Source organism: Caenorhabditis briggsae (assembly GCF_000004555.2).
Source record: "Caenorhabditis briggsae complete genome, chrIV, whole genome shotgun sequence".
Taxonomy (NCBI): Eukaryota; Metazoa; Nematoda; class Chromadorea; order Rhabditida; family Rhabditidae; genus Caenorhabditis; species Caenorhabditis briggsae.
Window position 1 is genome coordinate 13,561,903 of NC_013487.2, and position 13,368 is coordinate 13,575,270.

The window sequence follows — 13,368 nt, forward strand, 5'->3', positions numbered from 1 at the left end:
GTTTTATTGAATAGACAATATATTGTTTTGAATTTTTTTCATTCAGAAAATTGATTTGAAAAAAAGCTAATAGCGTTCAAAATGCTGTTTGAAACACCAATTGATTTGTAAAATTTTGAAAAGAAATTAAACAATTCTTGAAACTGAAATATTTTTAAAATGCTGAACAAAATGTCAGTAAAGAAAAGTGTACTCATTTTTGAAAATCCAAGAACAGATTTTTTAGAAATTCAAATTTAAAATTTCTAATAATGAATTCAACCTTCAAAAAGCCCCCGACTGAAGAAGTAACGAAAACATTCTGAAATTTAGATTTTTTCAAGTTTTGAAACAGTAATTTTTTCAGCAAGATTTATGAAAAATTTACATTTTGTTTTTAATGATGCTTTGAAAAGTATAAATTGAATTTAGCTGGATTAATGTGTTAAAAGTTATCTATTTTTCAAATATTATTGCGAAAAAATTCAAAAAAAAATCCGAAGTTCCCGAAAAACGGCGTTGAAAAGGAAGAAAATTCAAAAAAAGGTGCCGCCGGGGGACGAGGATTTTCAGTGAGAAACCTAGGCCACGGCAGCGGGCGCCTTTCCTACGTGGCAAATTTTCCGGATTTTTTTCAATTTCATGTCCGACAGGTAAAAAACGTAAAAAACCACGGTCGGCGACTTGAAAAAAAGGCTGTCAGGTGCCGTGGCCTAGGTTTCTCACTGAAAATCCTCGTCCCACGGTGGCACCTTTTTTTGAATTTTCTTCTTTTTCACGCCGTTTTTCGGGGATTTCGGATTTTCTTTGAATTTTTTCGCAATAATATTTAAAAAATAGATAAATTTTAACATATTTTAACGCAAAGAAATTTTTGGTCGGAGTCCCCCTTTAACCTGTTACACTATTTTTAACTTTGAAAAATATTAATTTCAGATTTTTGGGACCCGTGAAATTTTAACTGTAATAACAGATTTTCACATTTTTCTGACTTTCAATTGGTCATAAATTTTTACTTCTCGTATCTATTCTAACCAGTGTGTGACTACCGATTGTCACTTACCGGTAACGGCTTTTTTGGTAATTTTACCGGTAAATTTTCGGTAAAATTTTCATTTTCCTCGAGGACTACACGAATGTTTTTTCTGCTGTTTCACTAGTTTTTTGACAGTTTGCAACAGTTTTGAAATGGTTAGTTCTAAAACGTCGCGGTTCTAAAATGTCGCAGTTCTAAAATGTCGCAGTTCTAAAACGTCGTAGTTCTAAAATGTCGCAGTTCTAAAACGTCGTAATTCTAAAATGTCGCAGTTCTAAAATGTTGCGGTTCTAAAACGTCGCAGTTCTAAAACGTCGTAATTCTAAAATGTCGCAGTTTTAAAACGTCGCCGTTTTAAAATGTCGTAGTTCTAAAATGTCGCAGTTCTAAAATGTCGCGGTTCTAAAACGTCGTAGTTCTAAAACGTCGTCATTCTAAAATGTCGTAGTTCTAAAATGTCGCAGTTCTAAAACATCGTAGTTCTAAAACGTCGCCGTTCTAAAATGTCGTAGTTCTAAAATGTCGCAGTTCTAAAATGTCGCGGTTCTAAAACGTCGCGGTTCCAAATTTTGAAAAAAAAATCAGAATATTTTCCTAGAAATTACCGGTAGTTTTTGGTAATTTTACCGGTAAAAAGTTACTGGTATTTTACCGGTAAATTCACCAAAACCGTACCGATAGCACACACTGATTCTAACAAAGGTTCATTAGTATGAAGAAATGCTGTAGATCAAAACAAATTGTACAAAAACTCATAAGACTACACCTGAAACAGTAATTTTGCGAATCTGAAAAAATAATGGAGGAAAGATGAGGTTGAAGAAATTAATTTCAATTATTTGAATGATTTTGGAGAAGGAGTAAAAACCGAGTTTAGCTGAAATGAACAGTTTTAAAAATATTAAATTGGCACATAAGTTTCTTTCGATTTTGGCAAAATTTTTGAACAAATTTTGCTCAAAGCGGACGGGGCTAGATCAATGAAAGTAATGTCTATAAGCAGGAATAATTATCTGGCAACGCCTAGGTAGTTCCTTGGCTCCATCAGCCCAGAACGACGAGTGCTGTGATTAAAAAAGTGGGTCAACTCCTTTTTTGTGTCATCTTTCCAATTGAAGTATTTTCTATCAAGAAGACGTTTACGAGCTCCAAAATATTATTTTTTCTAAAGGTCAAGATCCGGAAAATACCATGAGCGCAAAAGAATAGTTCAGCCAAACGACATGCATTTATGGCTGACCCCTCTCTTCACAACCGATCTCACATTGTCGCACTGGAAGCTAACTTCGGTTTTTCTCCTCGTTTTGATTTGACTGCCAAATTCAATTTTTCTAGTTAGAAAATATACAAAGCGGCAATTATAGTGGTATCATAACTTGAAAGTTACTAGTCTCCACTCCTCTGAAAGACCACCAAATACATAACAACCCCCTTTTCACGGGAATTTTAGGTTTCGGGACGTCCACAGCTAGCTATTCTTTGTCAATCAACTGACCCTTCCTCACATTGTTAGAGGAACTTACCCACTTCTCATCTACGGTAGTTAGATCATACACCCAACTGAACGTGCAAAAGAAATGATAGGAGAAACATTCTAATGTTTACATGACGATCAATGTCGAAGTCCTTCAAAACATGGGGTACGAATCGATCAAGTTTTTGACTTCGCCAAGAGACTTCGATTCGTTCACAAAACTTGGTCGACTAAAAGACAATGGCTGTGATATTTCACAAGTGGTTTGAAAGAGATCGGTTTCAATAGTATTCTTCAATAGGCCCAAGTCCAACTTCCGGACCGATTTTCGTCTTACGATTATAAACTTTTGGCTTCAAATTTACCAGCCCAATGCTCGATGGTATAGACCGTAGGAGATCCTTCTTTGTCTATTTTGTTCTATTTCTTGTGAACATCGTGGTTTTTCAAACCAGAAAGGAATAAAAATAGAATATCATTTTGAAAGTGTGGACGGTAAGGGACAAAAGCGAGCGCCATGCTAGCGAATGACAAGAAGTAGGAATGAGCCAGCTGTTCAAAACACCAACTGATTTGTAAAATTTCGAAAAGAAATTAAAATTTTTTTTGAAACCGAACATTTCTCAAAATCTAATGGTGAACGATATGTCAGTAAAGAAAAGTATACTACTTTTTAAAACCCATGCACAGAAGCAGTGATTTTCAGAACATTCAAATTGAAAAGTCAAAATTTGAAATCTCAAAAAAATTTTTTGTTAACAATATCGAAAAAAGAAACCAGAATAAAAATCCATTCGATTTTCGAAACAGTATTTTTTATTTTTGAATTTTTAGTCCTGGTTTATCTGGGTGTGATAGTTAAAATTTAAGTTTAGAATCAGATTTTTTATATCTTTTTTCAAAATCTAACTGGCAAATTTAGATTTTCGAGACCCGAATATAATTTCAAACCCCTTTAGTTCTTTTGGCAACTTCCTTATCTGATGGTTTCTCCGATTTAGTCCTTTTCAATTATTTTTCAACCGAAAATTGTAATTCTTATTTTTCCTCCAAACCCATGGCTGTTCCTTCTGGCTAGAAGAGAGTAGTGTTTCTGATGGAGACGCAGACCAAATGACTCTCCTCCATTTCCACACTACCCTCTCTCTTTTTTTGAATCTCCAGCAAGGGTCTTTGTCCATCTGTCTGCGTCTCTTCTTTGTTTTTTCTCTAGTTTTCTTCTTCGTTTTTTTCTAGATTTTTACCTCTTTCTTAGAACTTTTCTGTTTTCAATTCTTCGAAAATTAACTTTAAAAGAAGAAACAAATTTTCAGTAGGTTCAATTTCACCCAATAAATAAGTAATTTCCAATAGAAATAAGCCAATCAATTAGATAGAAGAGAGAGAGAGAGAGAGTATTGATTAATCAATTTCAAATATCTTCTTTTCGCGCGCAAAACTACAGTAATCCATAGACATTTTTTCAGCAAAATCATGGCACCAAGAACCAAGAAAAAATACGCATCCGAGTTCAAAGAGCTGCATGGATTCTATAGAATTGAGACCGCCCGAAGTAAAGGAAATAAGACAGAGGAAGTGGTAAGAGAATTTTCAAATTCTCGCCAAAAAACCGTAAAACCTGTAATAGAAAGGCCTTTTAGCTTATAGCTAATTTTTCTCGGTTCCTGTAAAAGATACAAAGAAGTTGTCAACTGATAAATTGTTCATCATAATATCAGAAATGTTTTATCAGTTCACTGTTTTTTGATATCTTGTACAGGAATTGAGATAATTGAGATCAAAGTTACGCTAATTTGGCAATCGATAGGAAACATTCTTCAAAACACTCATGAACTTTTTGTAAAATGTAACTTTTGCAATTTTTTCTGAAACAGTAATTTTTCAAATCCTAAGTTTTAACTCGACAGTGCGAGAGCCCGTCGAGAAATTTCCATAGATAGAGTCCAAATTTGGCGGCAATTCAAAAAATTAAAAAAATTATGATAATCGGTGTTTAACCATTTTTATAATTTTTTCCCACTTAATATATTATTTCCAGAAAAACAGCATGATGATGTTCTCTCAAGACAAATATTACTCTCTGAATTACTTCATCGTTCCTCCTTCCTTTAAATCGTCGGAAGAATTACGATATTTCGTAGTCGACGTCGTGGATATCAAAGATTATATGTCATGGGTACACAGCCCCAACGAGATCGCTGTTAGATGTACGCTGAATTTGGATTTGTTTTGTGTAAGTGTTGTTTGTAACAACCCAGAAATTCAATTTTTTTATACTGAAAAAGCAAGGCTGTCGGAAAAACCCGCGCGATTTTTTTCCGAATTGACAATACCAATTTTCCAAAGTGTTCCCATATTTAGTAGCAATTTGAATTATTTGAGACATTTCAAATAATGTCTCTGATTAAACATAACATTCACCAAATTTTCAATAGAGGCTTGATATGCGCGGTATGATAAATTTCTCATTGGTCCCAAGAAGAGTATTTTCGATGGAATGGACGGTTTGGACCACAGCAACCTACCCATGACCCGCGAAGAGGCCGGCCGTGGCCTGGTTTCTACAGTCTTGTGAAATAGAATTATATATTTTTGTCTGGTACTGTAAAAGTCACTTTCCGAAATTCGCGTCAAGTAGGAACCCCAAAAAAACTGAAAATATTTAAAATTAGCTGGAATCATACTCTTGGAAGAGACTTGTTGACACGACGCCCATTTTTCGCTTATTCCAGCTAATTTCAGACAATTTTCCCACTTTTTAAAGACATATTTTTCTAGGAAGTCATTTTAGAAAAATTGGACATCTCACGCTCTCCCACAGAACATTTCCGAACTGCAAATTAATTTTTGATCTACAGAAAAAAAAAGTTTGACGCGATCACAAGGTCTAAAGCCATAATTTCAGAATTTTTTATCTGATTTTGTGGAGTTTCAAGATGATTCAAATGAATCTTAAAAATTTAATTAGTGGTTATAGATTCATGTATGGTCGTTTTCCGGAAGAAAAAATGTCAAAAATGGTCATTTTTGAAAGTTTTTTACAGAAAAAATCTATCTCCTCTTTCAGTTTTTGACATTTCTAGGAGTTCTATAGCTCAAAAAAACCGCAATTATTTTCTCTACATTTTCTATAGATGAATTTTTAATTCGTCTGATAAAACTTTTTTTATAATTCAAGAACCTCATGAAATTGCAAAAAATAGCATTTTTGCGTTGTTTTTTGATTATAAAAAAAGTTTTATCAGACAAATTAAAAATTCATTCATAGAAAATGTAGAGAAAATAATTGCGGTTGTTTTGAGCTATAGAACTCCTAGAAATGTCAAAAACTGAAAGAGGAGATAGATTTTTTCTGTAAAAAACTTTCAAAAATGACCATTTTTGACATTTTTTCTTCCGGAAAACGACCATACATGAATCTGTAACCACTAATTTTTTGAATCATCTTGGAACTCCACAAAATCAGATTTAAAAAAATCTGAAATTATGGTTTTAGACCTGCAATTGTGATCGCGCCAAACTTTTTTTCTGTAGATCAAAAATTAATTTGCAGTTTGGAATTGTTCTGTGGGAGAGCGTGCATCTAGATATTTTTGAAAAATGTCATTGGACAATTCTAAAGAGATTTCTAAGAATGGTGAAGTAAGTAAAGACAGTGGTACCCCTAGCTTTGAGCTCAATTATCTCTTTCCCTGTAATAGATATCAATAAGTTGTCAACTAACAAAAATTTTATCATAATCTCACAAATGTTTTATCTGTTGACAGATTTCTGATATCTCTTATATGAACCGAGATAATTAAGCTCAAAGAGCACGGCTTCTTTTAGAGCAAACACGGTAGACGAATCTTGAAAGAGTTTAAGAGTACCATATTGTTCATGGCCTATTATATTTGTGTATTTCAGCGAAGACACCCCTGTAAGAAGTTCTACATCCGTAACCTGAGTCGATTCATTGAGGATCACCTATTCTTTGCCGACGAAGTCTTCGATTTGATTCCAAATATTATCGAGCAGCAGGGAATTAAATTTGACAGAGGTTTAGAATTTTTTGTTTTTTTTTTCTAAATTCCATTTTTCTTTTTTCCAGATGAGTATGACAAATGCCGAAGTAAATATGCAAGCACCAATTTGAGTGTTTTTGTGATGGATATGAGAAAAGTTGACATCATTTTGAGCATTTTCAAAGTTAACAGGGAGAAGGTTACGGTAGGAAACCCCTTTTCTGGAAAGTTCCAAACTTTCTTTTTCAGATTATCGACGATTTTCCATCTTTGAAAACTAGAAAACTCGCGTTTACCAGTGGAACAGTGGAACCAGTTTACTCGATTGCTCCGTGTGGACAAAAAGTGATTGATCCACTTTTTGCATGTCTTTTCATGTTTCAAAAACTCGTTTGTGGAATTTCATGGGAACATGAACGATGTGAAGATGATGCGGATTGTATGGCAGTGTATAAAGTGTTGTTGGTGGAAGCATTGAAGCTATACGCAAAGACTGATAAGGTAGGTAAAATTAAGGTTAATTTATCTCGACTCCGGTCAAAGGTATCAAAAAGTGGTCCAATGACAAAATAATTATCATAATATTAGCAACATTTTGTTAGTTTGCCACTATTTGATATCTTCAATAGGAACTCAGAAAAATGAGATAGTAGAATTCCTAAAGCTCTAACTTCGTTCAGTAAAATCTGAAATTTTCAAACCAATCTAATAAATCTGGAATACAGTCCTTCAAAATGTACGATCTTCCCATTATGAAAATAGTCAAAATACATGCTACATTTTTTGTCTGTTTCGAATTGGTCATATTTTTAGTAATGATTTTGAGAGAATGTTGCTTTGTAAGCTTTAAGACGTTCTAAATTTCGAATCACATTAATTCCAATAATCTCAATCATCTGATAATTTGTAACAGTGCAAAATATTTACTGTTTCTATTTAAACCTAAAAGTCACAGAACCTTTAAAAAAGGCTAGAAACATCTATATGCACTATTCAAAGTTTTCGTTTTTTAAAGGTCTCGAAAAGTTATTTAATAAGAAGAACATGGTCACAACAAGTGATACCGTAGTTTCATGTTTGCAAAACATTCTTAAAAACGCAGTCGTGGACAACGATTTTCAGCCAATTTTTCCTTAAAATTTACATTGAGAACGACATTAGATGAAGCAAATTCTCTAAAATTGTTTCCAAAATCTAACAACAGGAAACATTTGTCACTTTTCCCTCAAACCATATGAAGTTTATTAACAGTCCTAAAATGATCAAACTTTTAGGATTCATTAAAAAATGAGTAGATCTTGAGAAACAGTGATTTGTGCAAAGAAAAAAATATGCGCGAATATAGAAATTACAGATTCGCCCAGTTTTTAAATGTAACCGTAATTGAAAAACACAATGAATATAATATAATTGGATGCAATATTTTGTGTAGCTATTTTAGCCCTTAAAGGTGGGGGGACATGAAAAAATAATGTTCTCGAAATTCCGTTCAAAGATGCCTCTCGAGGAGTTGAACTTGTGAGGGCGATGATTGAGGGTGCGGCGCCGCTACCGACTGAGCCACACGGGCAAAGAGAAAGCGCACTCCCGATTGCATACATAAAGGCGAGGACGACAGCTGTACGCAGAGTGACATTAAGCGTTGTACACCGTGACGGTAGAATGCATACTCTAGCTACAAAAAAACTACGAAAAATCTCCTGTCCCCCACCTTTAAATACCGTAATTCCTCTAACGGTAGCCCACCCAAACCGTCAACTTTGAGTTCTATTATCTTGGTTCCTATGAGAGATATCAAAAAGTGGTTAACAGATGAAATGTTTGTGATATTATGGTAAACAATTTATCAGTTGACCACTTCTTGATATCTTTCGAAGGAACCGATATAATTGAGCTCAAAGTTCGAGTATTGGGTGCGCCTCTCGCAGAGCTACGTAGTTGCCGACCGACGCTTTTTTAAAAATGCCAAATATACCGAAATTCCTTTCATTTTCAGGTCAACTTCCCGACACTATCCTCCGTTGTGAACAAAATCCAGGTCATCAAGGATCACGCCTGCAAAAAACCACACAAAGCCTATCCAAAACCAGATCATAACTTTGCACAAAACAAGCACACTGCTATGATTCCATTTTCAAAGTATCAAGAAATTTGTGCAGCATTTCAACTACCAGTTTTCCGAAGTTTCTTATGGGAACAAGATGAGAAGAAGGACGAATTACCAGTATGGGTGACACGTGTTCTATTAACTGCCGGATGGGTTTTCGAGTGCGATTTTCCGGAGTATATTAAGAATCATGTTATGTCAAGGCTGGCGAGTGTACAGCCGGAACGAGGCGTCTCCGGTCCGTTGTATGCATTTGCGGTAGGTCATTTTTAAGGTTTCCTTTTTTGTCGGTTGAAAATAAGGCTTCCATTCGGTCGGGAAATTTAGCCGACCGGCCGACCACCGACTCCAACGGCCGACAGCCGACCTTTTTCGTGCATTGGTGCGTCAACGTGTTTGCATAGCATTGTTTCGGTCGGCTGGCGGTCGGCTTGGTCGGTGCTTGATCGGCGGTCGGCGATTTTCGACCGACCGAAATGAGCGCCTTAGTCGAAAACCGGCGACCGCCGATCAACCAAGCTGGCAGAACAGTTGCGCGTCAAGTGTACATTTAGGTTAAAAAAATAAACAATTGTTTCTGTTTCTCGTTTTGTACAAGTATACTCTTCTGAAAAACTGCCTTATTGCTTAAGTGCCTTAAAAACTGCAAGTTTTAAAATTCTAGAAAAAAATTCCAGGACAAGATATCGAATCCAGTGAAAAATGGGAATCCTCGATTCTACGATCAACCTGCTGAACCGGAATCAAACGCCTTGTCAAAACAGAAAAAGAGGAATGAGATGCTTCAGAAAAAGAAGGAGGAAAAGAAAAAGAGTAAAGGAGCTGGACCTCCAGACACTAACAAAAGAACACCAAGGACGCCAGCTGAGCAGTTGGTTTTGGAGATGAGATATCAGGAACATATGGAGAAGACAATGGCGATGGAAGTGGAGGATACGTATTATGGAATGGAGAGTTTGAGGACAATTAGTTTGGATAAAATTCAAAAGGAGAGGTTTCAACCTCCAATTATTAAATTTCCTTTCCCTCATGATGCTGCGGAGTTCAATTGTGCAAAACCTCGCGCAAAATCATCTCTGCCGTTAGACAAATATGGTACACCCCTAGGACTGAATCATTTGAGTCAAGAAGAGGCGGATCGTTTACTGTATACACCAATTGGACAGTTAGATATGAATGAACTGTATAAAGGAAGAGGCAATGATCCATCTGATGCGGAATCTGAGAATCTAGAAGATGATCCTGAATATAAGAAATTGATCGTTAATGCCCCTGGTTCTTCTGAATCTGTTCCAAAGAAGCATAAGCCGGAAAGGGTGGAGCTAGAAGATCCCGAGCCTGAAAACCAGACTCCTGAACGTGAAATATTCGACAAAGAAATTGAATGGATTAACATGGATTCATCGACAGCAGATGCATTGATTTGGACGGAACTGGATAAAAATGATCCATCAGAGATGACACTAGAAGATCTTAAAGCAGTTATGACAGATAGGGAGAGAACTCGGACAGAAGCTCAGACTCCTCCTCCGAAAGCTTCGCAAGCCGACGCATCAACACAAATAGATCCCACAATCATTTGGTGTCGAAAATGTTTAAAAACCTCGGATAGATGTACTGCGCAAAACGATCTGAAAACTACTCAAAATCAGTTGAAGAATTATGAAAAGAAGGCGTTACGAACTGATGAAGTGGAGAAGAAGTTGAAGGAGATGAATGGAAAATTGGAGGAAAAGGAAAAGGACCTGGAACAGAAAGCTAAGGATATGAAGAAATTGGAGAAGACCCAGAATCAGACGAACAAATCGAAAGAGAAGGAGATAGAGAATTTGAAGAAGTGAGTTTTTCGGAGTTCATACCTTTTTTCCTGTTTTCTAGGCCATTTTAACATGGTGGCCTAGCTTTTGCAAGTTGAGTTTTCTAGGCCACCACGTAAAAATGACCTAGAATGGGTTTAAAATTCATCTAGTGTGTTTCCTAGATCATTTTAACATGGTGGTCTCACCTTTGCAGGTCTGCTTTCCTAGGCCATCATGCTTATAGTGACCTGGTGCGTTTTCTAGGTCATTTTAACGTTGTGGCCTAACTTTTGCAAACTGAAATTTCTATGCCACCACGTTTAAATGACCTAAAATTGGTCTAGTATTCATCTTGTGGATTTTCTAGGTTATTTAACCTGGTGGCCTAACTTTTGCAGTCTGAGTTTTATAGGCCACCACCTTTTTTTGGTCTAGAAGTGGTCTGGCAAATTGGTCTTCACCTGGATGGTTTTCTTGTTCAGTGGCCTAATTTTTCAAGTTGGGATTTTCTAAGCCACCACGTTGAAATAACCTAGAATTGGAGTGGTGTGTTTTCTAGGTTATCTTAACGAGGTGATCTAACTTTCGCAAGTTGGGTTTTTTAGGCCACCAACTTTTATAGTCCAGAAATGGTCTGATCTTTATCTGGTGTGATTTCTAGGCCATTTTAACGCGGTGGCCTAGAAAACTCAACTTGCAAAAGTTAGGTCATTGATACAAAACTTGGGACATCTCTTCTGCGAAACACCTTTTTTCTGAAACAGGAAATATGTTTCTTAAGTTCGATTACTATTTTCAGATCGCTGGAATCGAAAATCAACGAAATTCGAGAAGTGAAAAGTTCCTTGGACGTTGCCAAACAGAATTTTGTAAAGATTAAAGATTCGGAGGCGGAGTAAGAATTTGAAATTTAACAGCAGAAATTGAAAACTTAATTTTCAGAGAGAAGCGAAAAAATACAGAATTGAGATGCCAAATTCATCGGTTGAATGATGAGTTGCAGAATAAGCGATTGGTTACAGAGTATGTTGTTTTACCGCTAGAACATGGTAGTCTTATGAACCCTTGATCCTGTCGTTGCCTGTGGCGCAGCCTGTAAAGTGCGCGCTTTTGAAACGAGGGGCCGTGCGTTCGAACCCCGCTCCAGCTAATTCTTGTTTTCGTTAAAAAATTTTTTAGCAAAACTGAACATTTTCAAATTCCAGAGCCCCTCAACCAGACGATTTATTGAATCAAATTTCGAGACTTCGAGTTGAAATGGACCGATTAGAGATGGAGAAGGATATGTGAGTTTTTTACATTTCGAATTTCTAACAAAATAGTTTTTTCAGTGTATCCCACAAAGATAATGAAAAACAAGAAGCGCTGAACGAGCTGAAAGAGTTGAAACGAGCCAGTGATGAGATTCATGAAAGGACGAGACAGCAGTTTTTAGAGTGAGTTTTGGGCCTTTAACTTTGAGCTCTATTATCTCGGTTCCTATCAAAGAAATAAAAAATATGCCAACTGATAAAATATTGGTGATATTATGATAAACATTTTGTTAGTTGATATTTTATTTGTATCTTTTACAGGAACCGAGATATATAAGTTCGAGTATAGTGGGCATCGAAGCCCACCCTGATCGCCAATGTTGAGCTCAATTATCTCGGTTACTGTAGAAGATATCAAAAAACTGTTAACTGATAAAATATTGTTGATAGTATGGCAAATATTTTATCAGTTGACAACTTTTGATATATTTTACAGAAGCCGAGATAATTGAGCTCAAAGTTCATGGTAGTTAGGGTCACTTTGGATCACAACTTTGATCAAAATCATCCAATTTTCCCATTTTTTCTGGAAAATATAGCTGAGCTTTTCCTTCACAAAATGAGAAACTATTTTTTCAGCGAAACCACAAAAAATAGGCAACTGGAAAGCTTAATCGAGACGTTGAGGAAGGAGATGGAGAGTCTGACAAAGAGAGAAAGTTTCGACAAAGAGAAACGAGAATTGGAGACTAAACTAGAAAGTGCTAACACTCTGTGAGTTTTTTTTTCAAATTTTGAAAGTGTCAAATGAACTTTTGAACTTCAGATTGGCGTCTAAAAATACCCAACACGCCATGGAGCTTCGTCTTCTGGAAAAACAACTGCAAACTGGAAAACAAGAGCTGGCGGAGAAGGAAGTACAGTATTTGAGGTATACCTTTTTTATAACTTAAGAATAAGTGAAGAGCGGAGCTAGTAAAAACTATATTAAATCGCGCTGTAGGCGCACCAGCTAGCTGGTTTCATTAAATTACATAATTGTTACAGATTAATGAGCCACAATTCTTCAATGGAAGCATCGCTCAACATGTGTAAGCAAACTATGGAACGACAAAGCGATCAGATTACGGAATTCATGCAGGAAAAAAGTCAAGTGGTTTCGTAAGTTTTAATTTTCGAAATACCGTAAAACCTGTAATAGAACAGCCCCCACACTGCCAAGTTTGAGCTCAATTATCTCAGTTCCTGTTAAAGATATGAATGAGTTATCAACTGATAAATTGTTTACTATAATATCAGCAGTGTTTTGTCAGTTGACAGATTTTTCATATTTTTTATAGGAAAGTTGGGAGCCCTTCTAATACAGGTTTTACTGTATTTAAGAACAGGAAAATACAATAAAAATTAAAATTCTCAGACTGCAAGAAAAGATACGACGGTTGGAGTACGAGAATCACCAACAGAAGCTGCAGATTCAGCGAAATCAATATGGCTCAAGTGTAGAGTTAGTTTTTTAAAAAAAGTTTTATATAAAAATCAAGTAGATTTAAATTAATAACCCCGAAAAAAAATAAAGTGTGCATTTTTTTCCATGAAACAGCAAAAAATTTTCATTCACAGGTGATTCGCGAACAATCCGTTACAGCCGCTCAGCGTTCGCGCGCGGTTGAAATAGGAACCGCATACGGACCGCACGCGACCCGTTTTCAGAAAACC

General features: G+C 36.0%; 1 protein-coding gene across 1 annotated transcript in view; it reads left to right on the forward strand.

Moving 5' to 3' along the window:
• Window positions 1–6,089: 6,089 nt before the first annotated feature.
• The window catches only part of CBG21266, a gene marked incomplete at both ends in the record, with an annotated part of 8,630 nt that continues 1,351 nt past the window's right edge, over window positions 6,090–13,368 (forward strand). The window contains 14 exons of the mRNA XM_002648906.1: window positions 6,090–6,131; window positions 6,396–6,528; window positions 6,580–6,698; window positions 6,743–6,994; window positions 8,490–8,858; window positions 9,278–10,437; window positions 11,199–11,294; window positions 11,342–11,422; window positions 11,605–11,685; window positions 11,731–11,835; window positions 12,292–12,426; window positions 12,479–12,583; window positions 12,700–12,813; window positions 13,070–13,156. Of these exons, the coding sequence (XP_002648952.1) occupies window positions 6,090–6,131; window positions 6,396–6,528; window positions 6,580–6,698; window positions 6,743–6,994; window positions 8,490–8,858; window positions 9,278–10,437; window positions 11,199–11,294; window positions 11,342–11,422; window positions 11,605–11,685; window positions 11,731–11,835; window positions 12,292–12,426; window positions 12,479–12,583; window positions 12,700–12,813; window positions 13,070–13,156 (2,879 nt within the window). The remainder of the gene's footprint in view (window positions 6,132–6,395; window positions 6,529–6,579; window positions 6,699–6,742; window positions 6,995–8,489; window positions 8,859–9,277; window positions 10,438–11,198; window positions 11,295–11,341; window positions 11,423–11,604; window positions 11,686–11,730; window positions 11,836–12,291; window positions 12,427–12,478; window positions 12,584–12,699; window positions 12,814–13,069; window positions 13,157–13,368) is intronic.